Raw genomic sequence first — 27,706 nt, forward strand, 5'->3', positions numbered from 1 at the left:
TATAAGTCAACGATTTATCTTTACTTAGTACATGTTTAAAGATATTAATGGTTAAAATTACGTCTTGAATACTATGCAAAAGCAAATGAAAACATAGTGTTTAACATGTATATGGGACATCCAAAAAGGACCATGCATGATTGCTATTTTGCCACATACTACAAAATACTAGACATGTCCTAGTCACCTGACAAATAATGTATATGACATCATTAATATACTTGCAAATCTATACTTCCTCCATTTACAAATAGTTGATCCATTTCATGTCTTCATGCTTACTGAAGCATGGTTTCAAACAATAATATCATAAATTATCAATTAAAAAAATTTATAAAAAGTTGATATTGAAAATAATACATTGAGACGAATCTAACAAGATCTTATATGACCATATTTTTCCTAATTAAGTCACTAAAGACAATCAAAGTGTAAGATGTGAATAGTAAACACCATGCAAATTGTGCAACTAATTCTAGACGAGGGAAGTATATGAATACTTCTCTAGGTTTCGGCAACTAAACGAACAAGAAAAATTAAGAAGATGAAAGATGGGTCCATGGTGATGGCTTGGGACACTTTAAGGACCATGATTTTGAAAGTAAAAGTACAAATACTCCTCCTATTTGCAAAGCATATGCCACCATTCTATGGCATATCCAATAATCCAGTTTCAGGGTAATATGATCAGCATATATATATATTAACATTTCAGTATAGGTAGAAAAATAACATCTGAAGCAAGAAGAAAAATGTTGGTGCTATAGGTGAATAACAGTGCAATTCTCCTCGGGCATATGGAATGTGCATGCATTGTGCATAACTTATATGCCAAAGGAGAATTGCCCTGCTATTCACCAGCATCGTGATTTCGAGACATTGACAAATGCAAACCATATAAGATAGTTATCTCTTAACATCTCTAACTATGTTTCTTCTCTCTTTGGACAGACCTGAGACCTCTTTGAACTGTGTCGTATCAAGACGAATTGCTCATGCTGAGATGAAGTTGCGGCGAGAAATTACAGTGTTACAGCAATCGAGAGACAAGAGCTAATGGCGCAAGCAATTTGCTTGGATCAAGTATTTAGTTTGCACGAACTTTGTACAAGTTGAGACACTGAGAACAACATTACAAGCTTAAGGTAGGAGCACATACAGCATCTTCCAGATAACTGGTCCTTTCATTTCACCGACCTAGCGTGCCCTCTACAGCAAGTACCTGAGCTGCATCTTGCTACCCAGTAGTCTGAACGCGCAACAGTTCCTTGCACAAGCCTCTACAGCAAGTACCTGAGCTACATCTTGCTAGCCAGTAGCCTGAACGTGCAACAGTTCCTTGCACAAGTAGCACAACAAGCTGGGCTGTTCCACAAATGCTCACTAAGTCACTAGTAACCACATCAGTCTACGACCTAAATACAAGTATACAACCAATGGATAAAGCAAGATAGATGATTTACATATTAAGAGAAGCAATAGTAAAACATAATAGAACAGAAAACATATTGATCTGTTGAAATGATTCAGATTAACTTCAATACAAAAATTTAACTCAAACTTCTTCGAGAATATTATACTTCTTGTCAGTGAGATTTAAATATTCTAACTTCAACAGCAAGAAAGAATATTCTTTAACTTCAAAAGTTGTAAATATACATTTAAATTACAAAAAAAGACTGGAAGATAGAATTTCTAATGCATAGTTCTATAGTTCTACATAATTTTATAACAAAAGCCCAGCTACATTCTATGTAAATATAACTAGATACAGGGATAACTTTTTACAATCACCAATATATATACATTTTTGAGCTAAATCTTCCTCTTCCCGCGTCTTCCAGGATCTAAATCCACAAGCCTTGAGGACGAACTTGCAGGCATTGATGCGGTCAGACCAATAGATTCAGGGATATCAAGATCAACAGCCATAGATGAACTTGCGATAGCACGTTTACTATCAGATTCATGCAATTGCTGAACTTCAATTTTCTCTTTGTTAATCTGCAGAAGAAAGAGACAAGTATGGTAATAATAATTTACGAAAGCTAAAGCCTACAACGTTTTAATCTTTCTTTTTTGACGGAAAGCATTTCATCAAGCTTTTAATCATGTAAGTGGAACCAACAAACGAATAAATTCAAAATTATCATAGGCAACATAAAGAAAGCTTACTAGCTCAACATGATAAATCGATGAAAAAGCATCTCCAAGTCGTTTATACAGATCATCTATCTTCTTTCTTTGGTACTCTGTATTCTCCATTTCATTTCCCCTCTCTCCGAGCTCCTGATACAGTTCTGCAGTTGCAAAATTAACAGTCTTAGAACCACCTTTGCTTATGTATTTGGCTACCTTACAGATCTTGCCACATTAGATTATTGACACAATTGATTTTCACTATTTCATACTCATATTTATCATCCAGAAAGTCCATCATATAGCCTTCCTCCAATTAACACATAATCACAGATTCACAGCTGACAGGCAGTAGATGTTTGAATTACTTATCAGTGTATTGCATAGTTGTACAGTCCACAAAGTATTTTAGAAGTTCCTACAGTACAATCTCAACCAATTCCTTAAATCTTGAAAAAACATCAGAAACTCCGAGCCAAGCCCCGAAACGACACTCATTGCAAGAAATTGAAAAGAAGTTTCTTCAGTCATTGAACTGAGGGATTCTTATCCTCTAATTAAAATGAGACGCTATATCACTATCATATACCTGACATAACTGATAGTACCCAGATCTGTGTAGGGACATCATTGAGTTTCTTCGCCAATGTCAAGGCAGACCTCAAAATTTCTCTAGCTTGCACAGTGTCGTGAAGAGCAAGTGCCAAACTCCCAAGTACTGTTAGATACTGTGAAACCAGTTGAAGATTACCGAGAAAACTGTGTGTTATTTGCAATCCACTGGCCAGACGTATACTGCAGCACGGAAGCAAAGTAGTAAAATTAAAGATCTCAAACTTCACCAAACAGCCACAAAAAGAAAAAGAAAAGGAAATAGGTGAACATATGAACTGTTAATCGATATCTATGATTTAAAAATACTGAAACCAAATACTACAATTTGCGCAATTTTGGATATGTTTCATGCACGTTTCTAGACATGCACCTGTACAACAATAGTCTAAATCTACACACATGTAGCAGGAATTTGGGATGCCAATATGCCATAGAAGGACAATACAAAGAAACGGAATTAGAGGAACATATGAACATTTAAAGATATTTATGGTTTGAAAAAAAAACTACAAATCTACAATTTGCGCAATGCATGTTTTTAGACATGCACTTGTATAAGAATAGTCTTAATCTACACACATATAGCATTAATTTGGGAAGACATGTGTCCTCTTCTTTTTCCCTCTTTCTTAAAATCCAAATTAAGAATATAAAAATACAGTCAGAACCAACTAAAAGATTTGCTCTGCAAAGGTTACAACCCTCTCCTTTCTCCCTTCTCCTTCCCATTTCCTTCCCCGTCCCCTTCTATCTGCTTGCTTCCTAAATTCTACCCTTCCCATTCCCAATCATCATTCTAGCAATTACTATTGATCAAACCCACACACCCTTCCAGGAACTTCTGAGAGACAGTAAAGCTCATATTGCAGATACTTCTGCTTTCAAGCGTTGTTGCTTTCCTTGAATCAGCGACTTGTCAAAAAGTAACAGCCAGCACAAACAATACCGCCGCTACTATGGCCGCTTGAGGCACAATCTGGTACCTTTTCTCCCTCTTAAAGGTGTGTCTAATTGCAGAAGACCATTTCACGTTCTAAAGTTGGAAGTTTTGTATCATGTCTTTAAGGGTGTGTTCTTTGTGAATGGAATCTTTTGGTTTAATTAGGTTTAGATAGCATTTCAAAAGACCATTGCCACAATCTCGTTCTCTAGGTAGGTGCATAACTCATTTGATTACTGGATTTTTCTACCTCAGATTAAGCAACATGGCTATTGTCTTGGAGAAAAATAATTACAGCCACAAGCTTTCGCTCTCTTCCTCTCTCAGATAGCTTTAGGCAGATATGGGTGAATTTGATCATTGGAGCTAATGCTAATTACTTTTCCAAGGAAAGTTGGTTCTCTAATCCCATAATCTTTCAATTACCCCAAACAAATTTAAAGGCAATTGTTCTTTCTTGCTATTACTCTTTAATCCCCTTATTTTCATTTGCTTCAAAACCTTTACTCACTAATTCTGCTTTGCAAACACTGCCAGTTCAAAACCATTAATCAAACTTTAGTTCAAAACTCACTTAACTACATTTATTGTCTCCCTCTCCCTCTCTCTCTCTCTCCCCCTCCCTCCCTCCCCCCTCACTCTCTCTCCCCTTCTCCTTCCCTCCCTCCCTCCCCCCCTCTCTCTATATATAATGTAAATTTTGTAGTTAAATTACATAAAGACTTTGTAGTCTCGTAGTCAAGTCTACAACTATTTAGAATACAACTACTCCAATAGGGCAGTTGCAGTGGCCATGTAAAATGCCACAATGTTTGACATAGCTGTAGACTGTAGTAATCCAATTGAAGCAAAAGGCGAATTATGATTTTAATCTCATACCGTGCATCCTGAAGGTTGTTCTGCTTCATCAGCAGAAGACCATAACCAAAAAGAACACTTGTTTTCTCTCGGACTCCAATGAAAGAATCCATCACCCTGTAGACCGGCCCTATCAGATCAAGAGCCTGCCAGAGACCACGTTAAATAAAGGTCTGGAGCTTATTATACACATGATTGATATTACAAAAGATATCATTCTTTTAGAGATGAGGAAAAGAATTTCATTAATTCCAGGAAAATTTATTACCCGTGAAATAGATTCTGCGTCTCCAATACATATGTATGAGACAGCTGCATAAACTTGACACATAGCTTGGACTGACTTACTCTCTGTCAACTGCACGTGATATGACAGTCAGGAAATCATAAATAATAAATACAATTCTGTTGTTTCAGAGCAAGAATAAGGCAGTGTATATCCTGACTGCAGTTACCAAGCAAGCTTAGCTTAGGGGTGGGATTCTCACCTTCTGACTTGGAGATCAGGGGTCCAAACTCATTAAAGCGCACGCTATTTGTAAATTGTAAATGGCAACTCACAGGTTTCTGCATACTTAAGAGCCTAACAAGGCAGTTGATATTTGTCGGTCATCAAAGGGTAATTGGTGAATGTTATTCAAGCCATGGATATGTGGTGTAATTATTTTCTAAAAGTTTGGGGGGGGGGGGGGGTATTACCGGATTTGGTGAATTCTCTTAAAACTCAGAGTCATATGGTAAATATTACCTATTAGTTCTTTTCTACAACAATATATCTCAGTCCTCAAAATGATCTTTTGTTTTACTAAGTATTCCCCATCCAAGCACCCATGGTCCATCCCGAGATTGACAGTCATTTTGCTGTAGAGAAACATTCCAATAAGGCATGCATTAACTCACATACCTTGCCAAGGTGCAAATAGGGATATTTATGGGGTGGGTTTAATGAATAGCCTCCCCACATCCTCCCCAGTTGGGGAGGAAATAGGCATTCGGTAGAGCTCTGGTGGGTAGAGAGGACGGAGACAGAATTGTACTTGCCATGAGGGAACAGCCAGCTGTGGTTTTGAGATTCTACACGTCTCGTACCTATCCACCCCATACCCACCCATGAACATAATCTCAAAAACAGACTAACAATCTTGTCATAATCTCAAAAAAAAGGGCAACTCAGCTGTGGTACAGATTCAATGTTTCTAAAATGAGATTGCAAAAGAAAATTTTGGTTGGTATTTGAATTCTGAAGTGGATGTGTAAGGTGGGTATGATAACCAGGTAGGTGGGGAGGGGGTGATTTAATTCTGTACCCATGAAGGCGGTGATAAATTAAGATTGTGTACCCTCCATGGAAGGAGAGGCAGGGATGCATGTGGAACTGTGAGATGGATATGGGTACGGGCAGACCATTCTACACATCTGACTTGCCAATTCACATCCCTAGCAATGAACATGCTCCTAGCTATAAGCAATATTTTTAGTGTTAAATGATAAATTGGATACATATACAAATTTCTCATAGGGAAAAAGGTGGAAAGGTACAGAAAAATGTTCAGGCTCTGGCTGAACAGCCAATAAAACATTTCCTTCCTACTAAACCGAAAACTTTCCCCCTTTGAAGTACTTAAAAGTTGTGTTCATTGCCCTTCTAAGTTCTAACAGTCCAGTATGAGTAGAGTGGATATTCAACTAACTAAGAAACACCGGTCAATTCGAAACAAGAAAGGAATCTTTATATAAAAAATTGTTTCAGGAAGAACTATGATTCTACGACATTGTCCATAAAAAGGCCATTGTTAATTGAACCCCAAGAAATAGAGAAATAAAATTAGAAAGATTTATTATACAGATTAATACTGCTTCCGGTAGTCATGCATTCTACTATAAATCAAGTTGAGCAGCTAAAGCAATACCCCCCCCCCCCCCCACCCCCAAAAAAAACAAAAAACAAAACTGAGAAAATAAAAGATGTATAAAGTATATACCTTTGCTGCTTCAACAAAATGGAAAGCTGCCTCATCGAAGCAGCCAATCGAGTGAGCATATTGTCCTCTTAACATCTCAATAATGCTTTCACAAGCCTGTAAGATTGTAGGAAAACGGATGTACCAATTTCTCATCTGCACCAATGCCTGCAGAGACATACAAATAACAAGAACATAGAACTGGTTAACTTTGTGAAACATCAACTGGATTCACCTTGAGAAGGCTTCTTAGACAGCCAGGGAACAGATAAAAATAAAATCCCTGATGAGGCAGCTTCACGACCCCACCCAAAAGCTTAAAAGGGAGAAAATAAGAGGTGAACTTTAGAGTGACATAACAGAATAAGCCATATTCCATATTCCACCCATCCAATGTATTTAGGACTCTATGAATATCTGGGTTTTCTCCCACATAAATCCCTAAAGGAAGCCTAATGTAATTAAAGAGTCAAAATGACACCACCTCACTAGGAAGAAAACCATTCAGGGTAATGGGTCTAAATTAATCCCAATCATACTAGAGCTAGCTAAAGTGATCTTGAATCTCTAGATCAACACAAAAATATAAATAAAAGTTAAAGCGCTCATGGACTTCTCCAAATCAACAACTTTAGGGAGATACAAGTACCCCCTGGCCCCTACTAACGAACCCCATGTACATCCGTTAAGAACGTTCTACTCAAAACATCCACCACCTTGGTAATAGCAGCTGTCATTGCCTCAGACCATAATAAACCATAATTCGTCTTCTCCAAATCAATGAACCCCTCATTATCCTGCTATGCTTTTCTCATACTCCATTGCCACTAGGGAGATGATCCTAGGCTGCATCAGCTCTTCTAAAGTAGAAGCCTTCTAGTATTTATAGATTCTGATTTCGAACTCAGTACCATATGATGTTTGTGTTTGGACAAACTTCTAGAATTTAATATTTGGTAGGCTGACATTCGAGATCAACACCCAGTTACCTATATGTGCTGAAAAGTGTTCACTATCCAGGTCAGATTCAATCATGCGCTTCATCCAATAATAGAAGTCCTACTTAGGGAATCCAACAGAAGAATGGACTAGGTAGAGGAAACCTGAAGTGATACACTTGGAAACAACTTATTTCATGCAAAAACGAAGCTGACAACCCACCTCTTGAGCCTCTACAAAATCAGCTCGTGTGAGATCCACTGCTACCTTATTTTCGAGGAACTGCATCAGAAGCATTAGATATACACCAGCCATCCAAATGGCAGAATGCTGTAGATCTACTTCTGTGGAAAGGATAAAGCAACTGTCACTTGTTACTACTCATTTAATATCAGTATCCTGTGTTACAACTAAGAGGAGATTAGAGACTAATGGCATAAACAGAACATCATACTTTGGTATAAGAAGAACAGCTTCTCCTATAGCAGAAAAGAAAAATTGCTCAACATAACCTGAATTATTGACCACAAATTTTAATAATGCCAAAAAATATATGTTATACAAGGATAACCTAATATTTTAACGACAAAACTGGGAAAAATAGGCCAGCATCTCACTTGATAATGGAGTTTCCATCAGAAAGGATGATGTATACATGTATTTTGCTTTCCCTTTCATTTGTCTGTACAATTTTTCTTCGTTTTCTAGGTATGATGTATGTGTTTCCAGATGACAGATTTGTTTACAACTGAAATACAGGTTATAAATAGTTCAGTTGTTGAAAAAATAATATTTTCGTAACATTTGATTCATATATTACTTATTAGTTGTTTTGGTCAATAGTTCAGGTTCAATTAGGCAATTTTCCCATACAAGAAATCCACCTTACCTCTCACACCATCAGTAATTCCCAGCCTTGATAATTCCACTGCAGAAAGATACATGTGAAACATCCAATCAGAATTCAGACTAGTTTATGGAAGTACTACAAAGTCATTCTCATCAATCAAAATGCTTTTCACTCATAACTACATGTCAACATCTTAGCAAAAAGGAAAATAAAGCAAAGCACTCCGGTAAAAACTCAAGTGTCTCACTATTAAAGTAAAATACATCTGCGGATAACTTCATTTGGATATATCAGGCAGAGATAGTAGGGGAACCAATCTCACATTTTCTTAGCATCACAGGACTGGAGCCTTGTATAGGTAAAAGTTCCAAATTAGTCAGCAAAATAGAAGAAGAACCACTCAAATTTGGAAATAAGCTCATCTTGACAGCAAGAAGACTAAGGCACTGACAAAAGGGAGGAAGACTATCAGATACTTCTACAAGTACCAACCTTGGATAACCTGTATTCCAGATCGAATCCGCTTTGCACACTCCTTGAACTGTCCTTTTGGGCGCCCAAAAATAACGACCATAAGGTCCACCAAAGCATAAACTGCACTCTTGGGCAACCACTCCCCATCAATGGGATATGGTGCCAGCTCAAGCTTGTCAGCAGAAGGCCTCCTCTCATATTCAACACTTGCAGGATCAGCATAGCCTTGGGGACTGAGACTTGAATTGGTTATAGTCCTGAGCTGCTGCTGAAGCTGAGCACGTTTCTCAATCAGCATTGAGCAATCTCTCTGCTTCATAGCAGGATCAGAGAGAGTTTCATTCAATTTTTTTAGTTCACTGGTCAGCTCATGAACATGTTCTGTTTGCTGCATGTCAGCCTTCATAGCAGCATCAAGCTTGTCAACATGTTGAGCAATATTCTTGTAGTCGCATATGCGAAACCGATAGAAAAGGTGTAGCAACTCATTATAAAAGAGCAGACCAAGACATTGCTGTCTCTGCAAAGGCGAAGCAAGAAGAAGATAGGCAAACAGATGCAGAGGTCATCAGTATAATAAAAATAAAAAGCACGTTGACTGCAAAGGATAACATAAGTGGCAAAAGAAGCATCTTTTTCCACAATGCAGCATGTAGTTGCGACTTGCGATATGCAAAGACACAAGGAACCAAACAATAAATTCAAGGTATTCAACTACAGTATCACTAAAGAGACAAGAAGCGCAACCATATATATTATGTACTCATTTGTGTTATTTGCTTTCACTAACGCATATTGGGCATTAGGCAAGTTCCTTCAACAGATTTTCATTTCAAAAGAGCTCAAAGGTCCATAACTCAATAAAGCCTTTAAGCTGTATGTTGTCATTCAATCTACATATATTCTCACCTAAGATAAAGGAGTATATCAGAGACTAGGTCCAACATGTTGTCATTCAATCTACAAAAGTTTGTAAAACACAAGGAGTAAAGTCAAAAGAATCAAAAGCACTAAATACAAATTCAAGTCGTGTCGTCAACATGAATTCTATCCCTCCAAGTTTGCCCTATCCAACGCCATATATTTCTGAATACCAAGTACTCATATCACTCTCAATCACCCTTATCCATGTTTTCTTAGGTCTTCCCATACCCTTACAATCTCATCACTTTGCCATTATTCAAGCTTTATATCTGGTGCATCACTTAATCTGTGTCTCATATGTCGAAACCACATCAGAAGATGCTTACTCATCTTGTTCCCAATAGATGCAGCCCTTACTTCCTAATTAATTCATTCTTTAACCTAACTTTTCTTGTATGTCCACACATCCAAAGTAACATACACATCTCTGCCACCTCCATCTTACGAACGTGACTTTGTTTCACGGCTCAACATTCAACACCATATAACAGTGCAGGTCTAATTGTCGTGCGATAGAATTTTCCCTTCAATCCTTGGGGCAACCAGGATGACATACAAATCCCATGGCACTCTTTCACTACAACCAACCAACTTAATTTCTATGAGCTACATCTTCATCCAATGCCCCATTCTTTTGGATAATAGCTCCTAGATAGCGAAAGGAGCAAAAAAAAAATGTCAACTACTACCTCATTTCAAATCATATTTCAGAAAATGGAAATCTGCTGTAAGGAGCAAGGTTTTACCAACACTTCAAACTGCAGCTTTTTGATGACATTGATACGGATGTCAATTGACAAATCACAAATCCTAAAACAAGAACTACAATGCCTGATATAAGTCACGTTTTAAGGATAGTGAAAAGACTCCGAATTACATGATTCTGCGCCGCATTACAAATAATAGCTTACCACAAAGAGAATCCCATGAATCATGATACTTAAGGTTGGATTTGTGCAACTATCATTGGAGTATTCTTTGGCCAAAATACAGCAACAAATGCTTCCTTTTGATAATGTTATTAGAAAGCAGAGAAAGCATCCTACACCAGAAAGCTTTCAGTCTAATATTTTGAAGCACTGAAGCTAATTCATGTCCTTTATGGATGTGCTTTTTTTCACTATGAGGGAGGAGCTCTATTAACCAGCATTATGTGTTATTTTTTACTTTGTCATATACTCAAAAGGGAAAAAATTAAGGGACACACTCTTTAAATTCTGTAGCATCCCATATAGAGCTATAAAAGTGATTTTGTCATGGACTTATATACTGAACCAGAAAAGAGAATGCACTGCCATAACAAGATCAAATGAGGCCACAGATATGAAGAGACCCAGATTATCTTATGCTGAGCCTTTATAAGCCCCTTTCTCACTAAAAAGAGAAGGTAATCAAAGCTTTAGCAGAAACCTTAGCTTAATTGACATGGTACATGATAAGTGCATATATTTCTATATTTTTGGCCCCTAAAATTAGTTTTATGATTGTCTTCTATGTGTTATTTTATAATATTTATTGACTTTTATTAGTAATGGGTTATTTATGTTCTTATTTTATTTTATTAAACAATTATCTTAAATAGTGTATTATTTTGATTATAGGTACTTTACAAGTTGACTTTGCGAAAGAAAGTCAACAAGAATAAAAGAAAGAAGAAAAATACTTCATAACAAGTATACTACAAAGAAGCCACTTTTGGTGGGATGCAAAGAAAATAAAAATATAGAACATGAAACTACAACAACAGTAGCTCACATGAGCTTGTGTAAAAGAAAACAAGAAAAGTGCAAACCCATATTTCCTTCTGCCTTATTTCCTTCGTCCACTGAGAAGTGAAAGAGAAAATAGGAAATTTCCTATTTTTCAATTTCCACGATATGTACAGTAAAGGAAAGGGAAATTGTTCCCTTCATTCAATATTCTTCAGCGAATCAAGAGCTTAATTTAGGAAATCAAAATCAATTATTTATTTTCCTTCTTGCCAAGTAATTTCCCTTAAATCGTTAAGGAGGATTTCTCAGTATATATTGGGCATTCGTCTTCGTCAGCGAGACACATAAGTATACACAATGTAAGGGTTTTGTGAGATATCCGATTGATGACTTTGACGTTGAAGGCCTATGAAGGTGGACGATCGTTCTTTGTGGGTGAAATCGAAGGCAGCGGCTGCGTCGGCGGAACTCCAATCTATGAGTTTTTCCCTTCTTACTTTCAATTAATTAGTTTTTAATTGTTATTGTATTCATGACTTCTTAATTTTAGATATAGTTTTAAGTTGTTTTGATGTTCTTATACTTTTAGTGCACATGATTGAACGCGGCGTTAGTCATGATAATAGTTGATTTAGTAATTATTCAATTCATATTATCGTGTTCTTAATATAAATTCAATCTCTTTGCTTGTGATTGTGCGCACGCTTACAATTAGAGAGTAATTAAATTATGCTAAGTAGTCATTAGGCGCAGCGTTTAATGGTTATTTAGAGTCAACGGCTTAATATAATTAGAGTGAGCGGCTCACCTTAATTTTACTAAGTATATGAATTGGTCTAATAAAACAAGTTTGTTAGGGTTGTATTTGTCTTAGTAAGATCTAGTTTTCTAGTGAACAAGACAAGAATTGATCGCGGCGATAATTCACCAACCTAATTGCTAACTCGAGTACTAAAGGGAACTAGATTATAAGTATTAAACAACTGTTAATTATCTAATTAATCTATGATCGAACCGTTATGTTGGCTTGCTCGTTTGTCACTTGTACATATTTACATTATTTATTAGTTATTTGATTTAGATTAAAAGGTACTCTAGCATGATTCCAAACCCCCCCCCCCCAATTCTATGTAAATAATGTATATATTAGTTGTCATATTCTTTATGTGCATAATAGTTTATTTTTGTTTTAGTTAAGCTTTGAGAGTTAGGAATTTTAATAATCTTCTTGTGGGATCGACCCTTTCTTACCCTTTTACTAGTTGTTAATATTTTTGAAAGACTAAGATAGGTATTATAAATTATTATTTTTGTATACGTTAAACGACACGTATCACTACATGAATATAAAACGATAAATTCTTGCATGGTAGTTAGAGTAACCTTCGTGACAAAAAATCTTAAGTTACCTTATTCAACTCAAAGGACTCCCACACCTCATCGCATTTTGTAAGAGCCCGCTCCACCAAGTTCACATCATCCCACTGCATCAGGTGTACATGGAATATCGAAGTCGCAAAAAACATCTGACAACCACGACAAATTTAAGAACATATCATCATATTAGTGGATGAACTAATATGATACAATCTATCTTCATCTAAGATACTACCATATAAGTCAAGAAAAGAGGAGCGAGAACATCATGCGTTGAACAAATAGAACCTTAAGTTTATTTTTAAAACCCCAACACATGTACACATATACATGTCTGACATATGAGATCCCAAGTCCAAGTAAAGTAACATAGTCAACATCACCGAGAATTGTAATTTTACCCATTCTAATTGGTGCTTCCATTTATGTGGTCCTAGCATCATGACCAAAAGAATGGTATTTTAGGTAATTAATGGCACTCAAAGAAAATGATAAATATGCATACTTGTGGCGACCTGAAAGAGGACTAGGAGAACAAGTACATATAGTTAATAATGCGTTATCTAATCATATTAGACACCCTATTAGAAGAACACGGTTCTAGAGGACACCTTTTACATAGATATTATCATACAACCAACCTAAATTAAATTTACTTCTCTCTTTACACATATAGTAAAAACAACACACCCTGGCAATTTAAGGATCAGAACTTTTCAATTGGGGAACAACCCACCCATGTAAGGATCTAGAAATATCTACGATATCTTAACAAATACAAGAAGTGATCAAGTGAAAAACTATCTTATTTCTATCTCACACATACAAGCCATAGAATCTAGACAGCACCCAATTGAGCACTAACCTGCATTTCTGGATAACATATTTCAGCAGCACAATTGTGTCCTTGTTCAAGAGTAGCAAGGGAATTCTGATAGTCCCCTTCAATTATTAAAGCCGTCGAAAGCTGTGAAATGAAATTGCAGTACCATAACTTTGCTGCAAATCTTCAACCAAACAACATGTATCATTCAGTGTCAATCCCAAACATCGGAATTTTATAAGAATTGCGTGATGGTATGTGGCACTAAATGGGGGTAATGGCAATGAAATCCAATGTAATTTGCAGAGACAATCCACTACTCAATACCATGATAATGGAATATCATCCCCAAACATGTGATTGTCTGCACAATTTTCCATCCTCACTCAATGCCACATCTAAAATGGTAATGCAAATATGTGAAGAGAAAGACATCTTTGGGGATGGATTCTCATTAACATGAACATCGACACGAGTTTTTTTTCCATAAAAAATACTAAAAGTGATTATAATTACCGCCATTTATAACCACCAACCAATCTGGCTGTTACTTATTTACAGCAACAAGTACATACAATCAAACCCATGATCTCCACAACAATAACAGCAGAAAGCACATCATAATAACCCACAAACTTCACTCCAAACACCCAAAAAAACAAAAACAAAAAGTGGGCATACCCGTCGCCGAGTGACCTTGTGAGCTCTAAACCCTTGTTCAAAATCTGCTTCTGTGAAGGAATAGCTCCAACCAGATGATAACATTGGCTAAGCAAACTACAAGCTCTACATTTCAATTCGAAACAAGACGGAATCGACTTCAATAACAATTGCTGTAGAACAAAACATACATCAAATCACACACCAAACCCAAAATTAAGCAATACCCAATACACATTTTTTAGTAAAGAAACAAAAAAATTAAGCATACATTAAATCACAAAACAAACCCAAAATTAAGCAATACCCAATACCCATTTTTGAGAAAAGACACATTACAAAAAAAAAAATCATACATAAAATCACAAACAAAACCCAAAATTATGCAATACCCAATACCCATTTTTGAGGAAAGAAACATAAAAGAAAAATTCATACATAAAATCACAAACTAAACCCAAAATATACCCAATACCCATTTTTGAGGAAAGACACATTACAAAAAAAAAAAATCATACATAAAATCACAAACAAAACCCAAAATTAAGCAATACCCAGTACCCATTTTTGAGGAAAGACACATTATAAAAAAATTCATACATAAAATCACAAAAGAAACCCAAAATTAAGCAATACCCAACACCCAAAACTTAATTTTGAGGAGAGAGAAAACAGAAAGAAGCATACTTACAGAACGTTCAAGGTGAGCTTTGGCATGGTTGACATTATGAGAGTGGCGCAACAAAAGTGTGGCGATTCGAAGGCGAGTTTTGACTTCAATAATTGGAAGAAATGAAACTGGACTCTGACAAATTGCTTCTAAACATTTAATTGACTTTGATATTTCCCCTTTTTGTACGTGGTAATCTGCTAATCCCCATAATCCTTCTGCTAATGCATCCATGGAAGTTTTAGTTTTTCTTCAATTGCAGCACTTTATAGACTTCACTGTTTTAAGACCAAGAAATTTTCACTTTGAGATTTGAATTGGATCCTCATGTAGCATTCCCACAAGTTACAGTTATGAAGTTCAGGAATGCCAAATTTGCATAGAGGTCTTTACTCTTTTTTTTTTCTTTTTTTTTTTAAGAAACATCTTGAACAAAAATTTAGGGCTCGTTTATTTTTTATTTTTTAGTTTTTTTTAAAGACTAGAAAAAAAATACTTCTAGTTTCTAGAGGTGTATATTAACCAAAATAAAATTCTAAATTTTTAAAGTAGAGTCGTGACAAATCTCTATTCTATATGGGAAGAGATATAGGACATTAAAATATTAGAAACCTCATTTTATCCTTATTACATCTCTATTCTAACTATTTACTTTAATTAAAAAAACAAAAAAAAACTACCTAATTAATTAAAAAAAATAAAAAAAGACATTACAAAAAGAAAATCATCAACAATCCAAATATCCCTAATTTATTAGATATAATTAACAATTAATTTAATTTTCGACATCCCCTAAAAAAAAATTCTACGTATCTTGACACGCATTGCGTGCATATAAAACTAGTTATCAATAATGCAAGACCATGTGAATCAAGAGGTGTATAAGTCTCTCTTTTGGAAAATTAGCACAACAGAATATTTCATTGGTGCATGTCAAGCTCAAATCAGCACGAGTATACAACACAAGACCCACTAACTTGATACGTAAGCCAACATGACAAGAACATGCATAATCCAACACCTAATATAAGATGAAGTCTTAGGCAAAATTCCAAATTTTAACTAAATTGGGTCAACTCCATAAACCAATTAAGTTAGAAAGTTAGGTTAATCATTGGTCGATTTACTTAGCTGGTTAACTTTCCAACAACCTATTATCAAGATATTCTATTAGCGATAATCCTTGAATAATTTCACACCATTACGATTAAAGTTCATATTGCTCATATCAAATAGTTCAATTTATTTTATTTTGCACGTACCAAAGAACGGTATACAAGTGATAATATGTATCTAATATAATTTCCAAAATCAAACTACCTAATCAAACACCTCTCGTGCAATTTCGTGCAATTTCATTTAAAATTTAGATAATACTCAACAAGCGATAATATAGTATGTTATTATACTATTCGAGATTTATGTAATGGTTTTAAAACCAATTTGACTAAATAATTAATTACAAAAAGGGCCTCGATCATGGATTATAAAAAAATTAACTTAACATTTTACAAGACTTAAACTAGGATACAATATGAATTGAGCTGAACAAACCTAAATTCAAAACTGAATTTGGCTATCTCATTCCTTACATATGACCATGGCTAGATGTTTTCGAGCATTGTCTGCAAGTCCTAAGCTAGAAGCACTGTCTGAAGATTCTCCTGTACATGTCTATGGAAAACAAAAGATGTATACACATACCAACTAAGTTTCATCTGTTGAATGCTAAAACAAACCAACATAACCACCAAATTTCAGCAGGGCTACAAGTTTTCACATGTACACATTTACATCAAAGGTTTCTTTCATGTGGTTCTAGCCAAGGAAACCCCAGGAAATCAAAGACCTGCTTCTCTGTATCAAAGTGCAAACTCGCCGTTCCTCTTGAACCCTGAATTAAGGATTGAGACACAATATTCATGAACTATATTAGGAACATGATGAACAACATGACAGTTTTGATATTCGAAGAACGAACTAACAACTTAATCCTTACTCGTTTACTGCCTGAACCTGGAGTGGCAAGAAATAACCCCGTATCATCAAGCCGATACCCTTTTGATTCTGCCACTAATCTCAGCCTACACAAAAAATCACAGAGACACAAGTCATCAATGCTTCAAGTGAGAGTTAAAGATGACTTTGCTAACTAGGAAATCATCTTGTTCATTAAAAGGTTCACTCCGTGTGAACAAGTGGTAATAGTTTTGTGACGATTAGACTCCCTCTGTTCCTATATAATAGGCCACATTTATAAACGAGAGCCACATTTAAGGAGTTTAATTATATAACACACTTTCTTTTCACTTGTTCAATCCCTACATTTCTACCATGTTTACATAGTCTCAAGTATTCACAATCCATGGTATCATCAATGGTATTGTGGAAAAGTTTCAGATATCAATACTAAATCCAGAAAGTGTCTTATTAACTTGAGACGGCTTGAAGTAAAAATTTCTAACTTTAAATAGGACAAGAAGGGTAATAGCACTTACACAATGCAGTAGCAATACAAGTTCTTTCCTGTATCTGATTTAGAATATTGTGGTTAGCTTTAAGATACATAAATGCTCCTAAATAATTTAGTCGTCTATCATGGTTTGAAGAATTAGGAAAGAGAGCCACCAGGGAGCGGTAAAACTAATCAGATATCAAGGGGAAAATGGTCCAAGAGGAGTACAGGACAAGGTCAGAAGGTCTATATGCACAACGTGAGGGTAAGTTCAACAATTGTATAAATCCCTCATTATTTTTACTTTCACATACAATTGTAAGTTTATATAAAAAAGATTAAACTCGGGAGAGAAATGATATTAAAGTATTGACAATCTGAACATTGCATACCTTCTATTCAATGTATCATTGCCCGTCCATGCTATCAGCCCAAATGGGTATATTTTCTTAGGATACACCTAGAGAAAGCAAAGAACTACCAATATCATGCAACATACAAAATCAACTGTTATCTCATTTTGTGTAAATAGGCTTGAACTAAGGAAACATGAAAATTTTGAACTTCGACTCTTTATCTTTTTGGGTCATAGATATATAAAATGCAGGTTGCTCGCTCTCATTCCAGCGCATGACTTACTTTTATGAGCCTATGAGGACCTTACAGCTTATACCCCCCTTGCAGAAGATAATACTTCCTGTGAGTACCTTAAAATCAATGCGATGGCGTAGCTCTCGGCCAGGATAAGTGCACAAGCCAAAAAATGTGTCTACTCCATGATCAGTACCCTGCATATACATTTATAACACAAACGATCAGAAGTCTTGTGCACCAACATACCCATCTCGACCTGGACCCTCTGAGATAAGGGAATAAGGACTATTCAGGTCCCAAATAAAATCATAATCATACAGTACATCAGTGTATATCACAGTAAAGACAGTAGATTCTAAATTTCAGAGTGCTTGTTAAGCAAGAATCATATAAGGTTAATGGAATGAGCTGAAGGTTAATGGAATGAGCTGAAGTGAGGTAGATTTACCTCTTCACTGTGAGTACTGAAGACCAATTCCTCCCTTAAAAAATTCATATCCTTTAAGTGCTTGACAAACTTCGATAGAAAACCTTTGTGACTGAAAATTTGACACATATCAAGCCACACCAATATGTTAGCTAACAATCACAAACAAGATGACTTCACGAATCAGGGTTTCTTCTGAACTTTTGCTATTCTATGCTCAGCTAGGTGCTATTACCACAATCGATTAAATACACTTATTAAGTTAGCTTTTCCTGATTTTCTGTTACTCTACTAGCATCTAGTGGCTCGGGGGAGGGGGTCAATTCTGTGGCTTTATTCTGGTTAATCCATCGTCAAGATCACTCAAAGACACCCGATTTTGCAAGTGCTTTTAGATCCAGCCATTTAAAAAGATGATGTAATATTATCCTCCCGGTTTTTGTTTTCTCTGGAAGTGGGGAAAATACTCCATTCATTCCCAAATAATTGTTCCTCTTCCTATTTTGCACCATCTCAAAAAAAGTAATTCTCCTTTCCATATTACTCTGAGTTTCTACAGCTACCAGATGAATAAAGCCATCCACTTTCTTGATGGCGCATGCTTTTTAAAATGGTGAAGATCATTTTGTTATGGAGGGGCCAATAAGCACAACAGCAGCAGAATAATTAGATTATGAAACAGAACACCTTGATATCTGAAGCAAACTCTAAAATGCTAATAATGATATTACATAATCTTAGGAAAACCATGAGAAAATGGTTCATCAAATGTCTTATTCATACAATTAGAAAAACTCTATTTAAATTTCAATTAGCTACTAGCCATATATTCAAAGCCTCTTGTATTTTCAACTTATAGGTCTCCTGGATTTCTTTCTTTTGGCTTCAACATTAGCTACTAAATGGAAAAGAATAAGATGGGAGAAATTAGGATTGTAAAAAAAAACAAAAAGAAGATTAAAAAAAGAAAAAGGAAAGTACAACCATTTACCTACAAAGTGCAAATGATGATTTACATTAACTATGTTACAAGTTATGCAACGGTATAAGAGAGGTCCTTACCTCTGCCCATCAGGATGTGTAATTACTATGTCCATATCTCCGCAAGATGATTTTCCACGTCTATAGGATCCACCACATACAATCAACACCTTCAAAATAATAGATATGGGGTAACGTCAGTGAGAGACAGAAATAAGAAAAACATGCTTAAGAGACCAAATCAGTAGCTACATAGACTGTATTTTGAGATTCCACCGACTAAGAACTAGTAGCAAACAAATCTAACGGTCAGGCCAGATATGTTCACTTGTTTCCAATAATAGTCTAATACTTCCAATCTATTAAATTCATGAAAGAAAAGTGTGCTAGCTCTTCATGCTCATTTGCAAGTCCCTATAGATATCCAAGCCCGACACTTAAAAAAAAGCATCATCAGAGTAGCTCTACAGCAAGCTGAAGTGGACATGTACAGTAACACACCATAATTCAAGATATGCCTTTTAATAAGACTATCACCTTCAGGGTGTATAGGGGATTAAATTTACGCACCCCAACCAAATGTGCTGGGGTTGTTTCCTACCGACTCTTGAGTCTTGACTACTTGATCCAAAGATACCTGGGTTACTACTTATCGTATAGGAAGTGAGAGCAGTTTATTGAGACATTTGATTTTGTTTTATGAATCAATGTTTTAAAAAGTTGTCCATTTGAGGTATACAATTAGCCAAAAATGGACAAGAAGAAAAGGACATGAAGGCTATCTTATATGACAATCAAGAATAGAAGCAGAGCGCATGTGATGCATACACCAAAACAGCATATATGCCACCAATGCATGGCTGCACACAAGTACATCAAAAAAGTGAGAGAGATGGGAAACTAACCACACAATGCAGAGATCACAAAACAAAACAAAAAATAAAGTCCACATTGCAACTAACCACCAAGTAAAGGTGAAAAAGGCTCATTATCAACACTCACAAGCAAACTATGTGGCCGTACTGTCATACAGGAGGAGATTCGACGATTTCAACAAACTCCTCACCCCAAGAAAAAAATAAAGCAAGAAGTGAAACAAAAAAACAGCAGGTAAAATACTTTCTCTGTTTTTTCTACTTGCAACATTGAAATAACACAAGACTTTCGGAGAGGAGAGAGATAGAAAGATATAAAAAGGGCCCCAATGTGCTAGGAGAGAGAAAGAGATAATATATTGCCAAAAATGTCAATGTTATAGGTAATATGCAACTTCCTAAAATGGAAAACGTTGCAAGTGGAAAAAAATGGAGAAAGTATATGTTTATGGTATCCCAGTTACAAGAGAGGGTCAACAAGCTCACTCCTGGCAGAACTTCTTCTCCAGCCTTCTGCAGCAATTTCTCCATTTCTGCTACCTGTTAATTTCAATGAAGCATAAGATCCTAATAAAAACAGTTTAATAGCAATCTCAAAAGATAAGTCTTTCTAGGGCGCAGACAAAGTGCAAGATTGAACCTCGTGCCGCGGAATCCTTTTCTTGATATCATCAAAATATTGTAAACCTATCTTCTGGGCTTTGGTCAAAGATGGATCTTTCTCCAAATCTTCCAAAGTACGGTGTCCTTTTTCATAAAGTTTTAGAGCAGTGGCAGGACCGATTCCCCAAACTTCCCCAAACAAAGAGATAGTTTTCACCTACAAGGATTGTCAAAAACGATCACTCAGAGAAGACCAACACAAGATCTGTGACAAAACCACCTCAAGTCATACCAAATTCAATCAATGGAGAAGGTTGAATGTAAAAATTGATTTCTTAACAATACCCAGAAAGGAAGGATTAATTTAAAAGCGCATATAAAATGGAATCAGAGAAACCAATAATAAATTGGTGTGACAATCACCACTTCTGCAATCCTCAGCCCAACAAAGTAATGAACCCGAGAGAGATAAAGCATATAAAATCACAAAAGAAGATGAACAAAAGGAAGAAAACGCAAATAAGTTGAAATACAATCCTCCCCCCCACTTTCATACGGAAAGGATGGCACTAGTGGATGAACACCTTATCTCATGTTCAAAAAGATATCAAAATCAAAGAGAAGATAGATATAGAAATGCACCAAGATAGAAAGAGAAAGCTTGAGGTTATTTGTATCACATAATGAAATCTTTATTAAGGTATGGTTTACCATTGATTAGATATTGTAATATAGAACTCATCCATAACTGCTATGAGAATTCTCATGGAGTAAGAGAAATCGAGAACCTAATTCACCCCTAAAAACATTCCCAAGCCATGCCGATTCAACGTATTAGCACTATAAGCTTAATATCAGGTGTGAAAAAACTAACTTACCTTTTCATCATTCTCAAAGTGCTCCAACTTTGACAACTTTCCAGTAGACACTATCTCTTGTATCTGAAACAGATATAAGACATGTAAGAATAGCAGTCATCTGTCATTACGTGCTGGTATGTCCACACAGGAAGCCTTCCCAGTTAAAGCACAAAAAGATTTCTACCAGCAGACACCACACTGGACCACTCATCTAACAATTTCTTAGAAGACAAAGAAATGCATGCATGTGGCTTTTCCATATTTCAGAAAAACCATTTCGCGAAAAATCGAATGTCAGGCAACTAGGCAAGTACTCATGTCGATATGCACATTAATGCTTAACCATAATTCTTCATACACAAGATGTCCGTGCCAGTTATTTTGTCTTAATACTAAATTTTTACAAAATTTTACAAGGCCACAAGGCAATCAGTATTTGATGAATAATTATATGCCCAACTTGTGCAATTTAGCATAACGACAAAGGAGCTCATTAGCCTTCAATAGTCATATATGAACAAATGTAAAAGACAGAAGCTATACAAAAGGATCACAAGAGTAATTGCATTATTTGTGACAAAGTTTGTTGAGTGCAAGCCCAATATGATGTGGACGTGGGAGGACCAGAAATGTACTTGGCAAATCATGTAATAGTGGAAGAGAATAATGTGAAAGAAAAGGTAATAATGGGTTTCAAAAGGGTGGCATGCTCGAGCTACCAGGCAAATACCAGTCAGGCAAGGCACGCCCATGCTTCTTGTTCCAGATTCTTGTTTACTGTTTCCTAATCAGAGGCGATTATATTACGATATAATAGTATGTTTTATAGAGTCTTGTAATTCTAGTTATTATACAATTTAATATCTCCAAGGGTTGGTAGGAGTAGCTAATCATCCATTATATCATGTCAACTTGTCAAGCTACTGGGACCAACCATGTGAAATATTGTTTGATTTTTGCAAACCCAGCAAGTGGGTCTTACGATGCTAGATAGTGTTATTTATACAATTGTGTATTGCGAGAATCATTTTGTAACATTTGGAAGCTAGAGAATGTTAATGAGATTTTGATGTAATGTAGTGAAGCATTTGAGCATTCTTGGTGGATTCATATACTACACAATTTAGGGAAATTGTATGTGTTATGAGGTATATCTGAAGTTGTTGATTGACTAGTAATACAAGATTGGTGGTTTCCCCCTACTTGTCTGAAGGGTTTTCCACATATATTTTGTGTGTTCATACTATAATTTCTGTAACCTTGTGATTCACAATTGTTGATTATACATCCAACCATTGTGTGTGTTGCTTTTCTCAAAAATGCTGGCGGTATGTTAACCTAAAAATGCTAAAGTTGGACTCCAAGACAAACCAAAAGATTTTTTCATAGGCACAGCTATTTGGATGCTCTCTATGGAGACATCTCCAAATTTTTAAAATCAAAACAACTACCATCGAAAATGCCAATAAAGCAGAAGTACAAAATGCAACTGCACAATCAGCATGTCCCCTTGTAATGTAGACTATAAGAAGCTCCAGTACTAAAGAACAACAAAAACTTAAAGTAGAAAGCAGTAATTAGTCAGAACGCTGAAGAGTATAAACGGTAAATTGGTCATGTTTCTATCAGCTTACATGATCACGCAATGACTTCCCGATCCCAGGCAAGTGCTTGACTTGATCAGCACTCTCAATTTTAAAAGGCAACTTCTCAATCACGGGAATGGCCTTATAATAGCTGAAAGACCTTCGATCATCACCAAGTGCTTACCAATTGAACAACCAAAAATAGCAGCCGTGAGAATAGAGAAAAAAATATAGCCATAATGCATGCAGAGATCGCTGCATCGAACTCTAAGCTTACCTCTATAATTATCGATGAGCTTCTTGAAGACATCAGTGATATTCCTGTTTAAATCAGGTGGGTTGTATGTGCTAACCTTAATCGAGGTAAAACCAAAATCTCATTAGTTCCATAAGACAGCTTTGTGAATTTAACAATGCAACACTCTCTCTGTCAGTCAATCCTTCTAATCCCTAATCTCATGCACTCACACATGGACAACAACATAAAGAAAGCCCTTCGACCCTGGGAAGACAGAAGAAGAGGCAAATCAAGAAAAATAGATCATACGGATAAGTGAAAATATCAACAAAGTTCATCAATGAAGGCATTCCGACATATGCATCTATGTACATTCTGTCTGCATTCAAGAGTGTTTCGAGTAACAGCATAGTATCAGATTAGTTATAAAAAATCATAGAGAATTACTTCTTTATCTGAAATTCCAGCTACATTGAAATTGGCAGTCTGTGCATCCGAGGTGTCAGACAACCCATCATAACTCCTAGATCTAAAAATCTCTCCATGCAATTCCTTGCTCTCAGCACTTGAATCTCTAGAATCTTCAGGCAACGCTTTGGTTGAATCTTTTAAATTTAGAGGAGGAGAAGATCTCAACTTCTTATGAGGTGAAACCTCTTCACTGCCTGAAGAGTTCTCATTTGCATGACCAGAAGCCTCCGCTGAAGACTGATGGGAAACATTTTCACCAGGTTCCTCTTTGAGACGATAGGAATCCTCGGATACCTTTTCTCCTAATCTCAAACTATCTTCCAGCCACTGGTACGCTAGAATATTCTGAAAACGGAAGCAGAAACAACATGTTATCACTGCTGACCCTTACTCAAGCCTCTTGCTTTTACTCGCACACAAAAAAGTTATTTTGAAGTAGACATACACATTATTATTCAATGTCAAGGATGAAACAGAGAAAAGATGATCATTGAAAAAGAGTGTACTTTGAGATTCACCTTTGCATTAACACAATGGAAACTGACACCAAACAAACATACACCCAATAACCAGACAAGTATAAACTTTTAAAGAATGTTCAAGTCAGACAACAAAAGGATGGAACTCACTAAAAGTAGTTTACTGCATTCAGAATACAGTATCATGAAAACTCTGCAAGCTACCTCGTTTTTCATGATTCATGAGAAATCCTGGCCATCGGGCTCCCTCAGCTAAAGCTCTCAACTTGATATTGTGAACCTAACAAAATCCCTTGGAAGAATTGCTAGCTTCTTGATCAAACTAAGATCCACATTTTCACTTAAGCCCTCCCTTCCATGGCATTAAAAATCGGCTGCATCTCTCCATCGCAACTGCATTGCAAAGGTTTTTGAGTTCATCGCAACCGAGATATAAAGCCACAACAACCTCAAACCGATTGCGTTACCCACAAAAGTGGTCCCACAATCGTGACCGCATCCGATATTGAAACCATGTTCCCTTCTGAAATTATCACAGCACTTCCTATTTGTATTGTCCCAAAAGCACAGCATGTCCTGTGATACAGTGCACTTCTCCATGCCATTCTTCTAAATTTACTAACAACCATTTTTGACAAGGTATGCCTTGAATTGCTATATATAGCAGACATGCATTGCAATTTGCACATTATCAAACAAACAAACATTTCATCATTCAAAGACATTATGAGTCAAATCTTACCATATCTACATCTTCTGCAAACTAGTTTGTTTATAACCAAAATTTTCCATTTAAATACAATCAAACATACTTAAACCCTATTTTAGAAAAAGGAAAACCTTGTACTAAGAAAATCAACAAACACAAACACTTCAAAAAAAAAAAGACAATTTCTTGGAGCAACAATTCAAGTATTTAATCAATTAAAAAGAGAAAAAAGGAACATACTCCTTTGAAGGTTGACAAACGCTTAGAATCAATTTTCTGTTTGAGAGCATTCAAATTCATGGCAAAAATATGAGTTACTTTCTTTGACAAATACCCTTCAATTTTAGCACCCATTTGCTCCAATTTCTGCTTCCATATCTGAACCCACCAAAAACATTCAAAAGATAACATGGTATAATTCACTAATTCAGCATAACAAAAAAAAAAGCACCAATTTTTTTGGAGAGAGTGTATGTAAAAGTGAACCTGTAATCGACGAGGTTGAACACCAGTATCAACTAAGAAGACGAACATCCCAGAAAACATGCTATCTGAAGGAGATGGTAGTGAGGTTTCCTTCTTCTTTGGCGCCATTTCATTGATTTAGTTACTGTGTTTGAAGAACAACAAAATTGAAGGAACATACTTTATATATTGGGTTAAATTCACATAAATAATCCCAACTTTTTGCATTGTTTTTTATATGGGCTAAAACGACTAGAAATCCGGGGGTATATGCTATACTAAAGTGTTGTTTTAGCCGGAACAAGTATATTAAAATATTGTTTGATTGACATAAAAATATAGGAATAGAGTGCGATTGTTTGGTTGACAAAAATGTAGGAAGTTAGTAGAATTTCTCCATTTTCAATTTTTCTTTTTTCCATCAAAACTTCTTATGAAATTATTAATATACTTGCAAGATTTGTGTTTTCTTCAAGATTGAATATAGTTATGCTAAAAATCATTTAAGTTTTATTCCAAAATCATTTTTTTGTCTGATTTACCAGCAAAGAGATGGATGACGAAATTTCCCTATGGCTTCCTTTGTCTCAAAATATAGTTTCTGGTTCTATTTTTTAGTTAAGGTAAGTAGAATTGGCGAAAGAGAGGGATAGTAAATATTTTTTGTTTATTTAAAAAATTGTTGGATGAGAAAAGATGGTTTTAGGAGAGATAATGAAAAATAATTGGTGAAAAAGCATTAATTGTAAGACGGGTTGAATAAACAAAGCAAAAAACTTGTTTCAAAAAATAAATAAATGAAAGGGATATGGTTTTTCTAGGCAAATTACGGAAAAATGTGGAATTAAATATAGAAAAACGAATTACTCCATCCGTTTCAAATTATAAGACATGTAAACTACTTTTATGCATATTAAGAATTTAGTTAGTTTTTCATAGATAATAAGAATTGACATTAAATATTGTATTGATAATCGAAAATAACCTATAATCTTATCTTGATAGTATAAAGTTGCATTTAATTTTACACTGATAATATACAATGCCTTATATTTTGAAACAATATTTTTTAGCTAAAATGCCTTATAATCTGAAATAGAGGGAGTATATTTTTGGAACACCCAAAATGACAATAGGGACTATATTTTGGACTGAGTAAGTATTATTATTCAATTTCCAATTGAAGATTTCCTTTTTAACATAGACTACCATCGTCTTTTTTCACCGTCTTTTATAAGGTTTTTTTTACAAGTTCTTTTAATATAATGAGGGTTTCTGAATTTAACAATTGGATTGCCAATTTTTTTTTTTTTCACGGGGCTCAAGTTTCATTTGACTATTTGACGGAGGGCGAAACCTATTAGAGGAGAGAGAAAGTGGCATAAATGGGAACACAACTAGCTCAACCAATAAGCTATATATGGTCGCTGCAACAACACATGTAGGTGGGATTAACGTCTAACGACTGCAATACATATGAGGTCGTGAATCGTGATGATGTCGTATAGCTAACACAGACAGAGGGATCGGGAGGCGTTTAAGAGGGGGTTTGTGTAACAATTTGCTCTTTTGAGCTGGTAGCCAATCATACTTAGCCTTTACAAATCTCAATTATCAATTAATAAGCCTCAATATACATTCATTTGGAGTAGACTCATAACCTACAAAATGAGAACTACTGAAATCCTCGATCTTAAACATGTGGGTTAGGGTCCACATCACAACAACCCAAAAAGATATGAATTGATCGAAAAATCTCCAGCAAAATACAACAAACTACCATAAGAGCTTTTCTCAACTAAATTGTTATTCTTTACGATAGCTCCGGCAAAACATCTCTCCTATCACACAGTTACAAACTTTGGTTCCTTTTGGAGCTTTTACAAGACATGCAAAACCATTAAAGAGAAAAATATATCCCTAATATAACAGGTTTGAATAACAAAATCAACAAAACTGAGTATAGGCTATCCCATCGCAAACTCTTTTCAACGGCTTTAAAAATATGAATGTATTGTTGA

At 35.6% G+C, this 27,706-nt stretch overlaps 2 protein-coding genes across 7 annotated transcripts; both read right to left on the reverse strand.

The window, feature by feature from the left end:
- Positions 1 to 1,590: 1,590 nt before the first annotated feature.
- On the reverse strand, positions 1,591 to 15,438 carry LOC104900511 (sister chromatid cohesion protein SCC4). 3 transcript variants are annotated; one of them, XM_010687933.4, is made up of 13 exons: positions 14,964 to 15,438; positions 14,294 to 14,445; positions 13,655 to 13,796; positions 12,822 to 12,938; positions 8,795 to 9,296; positions 8,342 to 8,380; positions 7,675 to 7,796; positions 6,535 to 6,681; positions 4,821 to 4,910; positions 4,574 to 4,698; positions 2,729 to 2,934; positions 2,176 to 2,300; positions 1,591 to 2,004 (listed from the first exon to the last, which is right to left on the reverse strand). In XM_010687933.4, the coding sequence occupies exons 1-13, from the start codon at positions 15,174 to 15,176 to the stop codon at positions 1,816 to 1,818; spliced, it is 2,169 nt and encodes a 722-aa protein (XP_010686235.1). In that variant the 5' UTR covers positions 15,177 to 15,438; the 3' UTR covers positions 1,591 to 1,815. The 3 variants fall into 3 exon arrangements, with proteins under 3 accessions (XP_010686235.1, XP_048490478.1, XP_048490479.1); XM_048634521.1 differs by having other exon boundaries at positions 14,294 to 14,398; positions 14,964 to 15,091; XM_048634522.2 differs by lacking the exon at positions 14,294 to 14,445 and having other exon boundaries at positions 14,964 to 15,105.
- Positions 15,439 to 16,422: 984 nt separating this feature from the next.
- On the reverse strand, positions 16,423 to 25,932 carry LOC104900512 (DNA polymerase lambda). Of its 4 annotated transcripts, none has more exons than XM_010687935.3 (14): positions 25,707 to 25,929; positions 25,461 to 25,598; positions 24,009 to 24,377; positions 23,601 to 23,676; positions 23,372 to 23,502; positions 21,756 to 21,818; positions 20,915 to 21,094; positions 20,761 to 20,814; positions 19,481 to 19,569; positions 18,440 to 18,530; positions 18,105 to 18,185; positions 17,790 to 17,857; positions 16,942 to 17,026; positions 16,423 to 16,836 (listed from the first exon to the last, which is right to left on the reverse strand). In XM_010687935.3, exons 1-14 carry the CDS (start codon positions 25,812 to 25,814, stop codon positions 16,738 to 16,740), a joined length of 1,632 nt encoding a protein of 543 aa, XP_010686237.1. In that variant the 5' UTR covers positions 25,815 to 25,929; the 3' UTR covers positions 16,423 to 16,737. The 4 variants fall into 4 exon arrangements, 3 of the variants coding, with proteins under 3 accessions (XP_010686237.1, XP_019106620.1, XP_057247177.1); XM_019251075.2 differs by lacking the exon at positions 25,707 to 25,929 and adding an exon at positions 24,716 to 24,904 and having other exon boundaries at positions 25,461 to 25,595; XM_057391194.1 differs by lacking the exon at positions 17,790 to 17,857 and having other exon boundaries at positions 25,707 to 25,932.
- Positions 25,933 to 27,706: the final 1,774 nt, after the last annotated feature.

This window comes from Beta vulgaris, chromosome 8 (assembly GCF_026745355.1).
Source record: "Beta vulgaris subsp. vulgaris cultivar EL10 chromosome 8, EL10.2, whole genome shotgun sequence".
NCBI lineage: Eukaryota > Viridiplantae > Streptophyta > Magnoliopsida > Caryophyllales > Amaranthaceae > Beta > Beta vulgaris.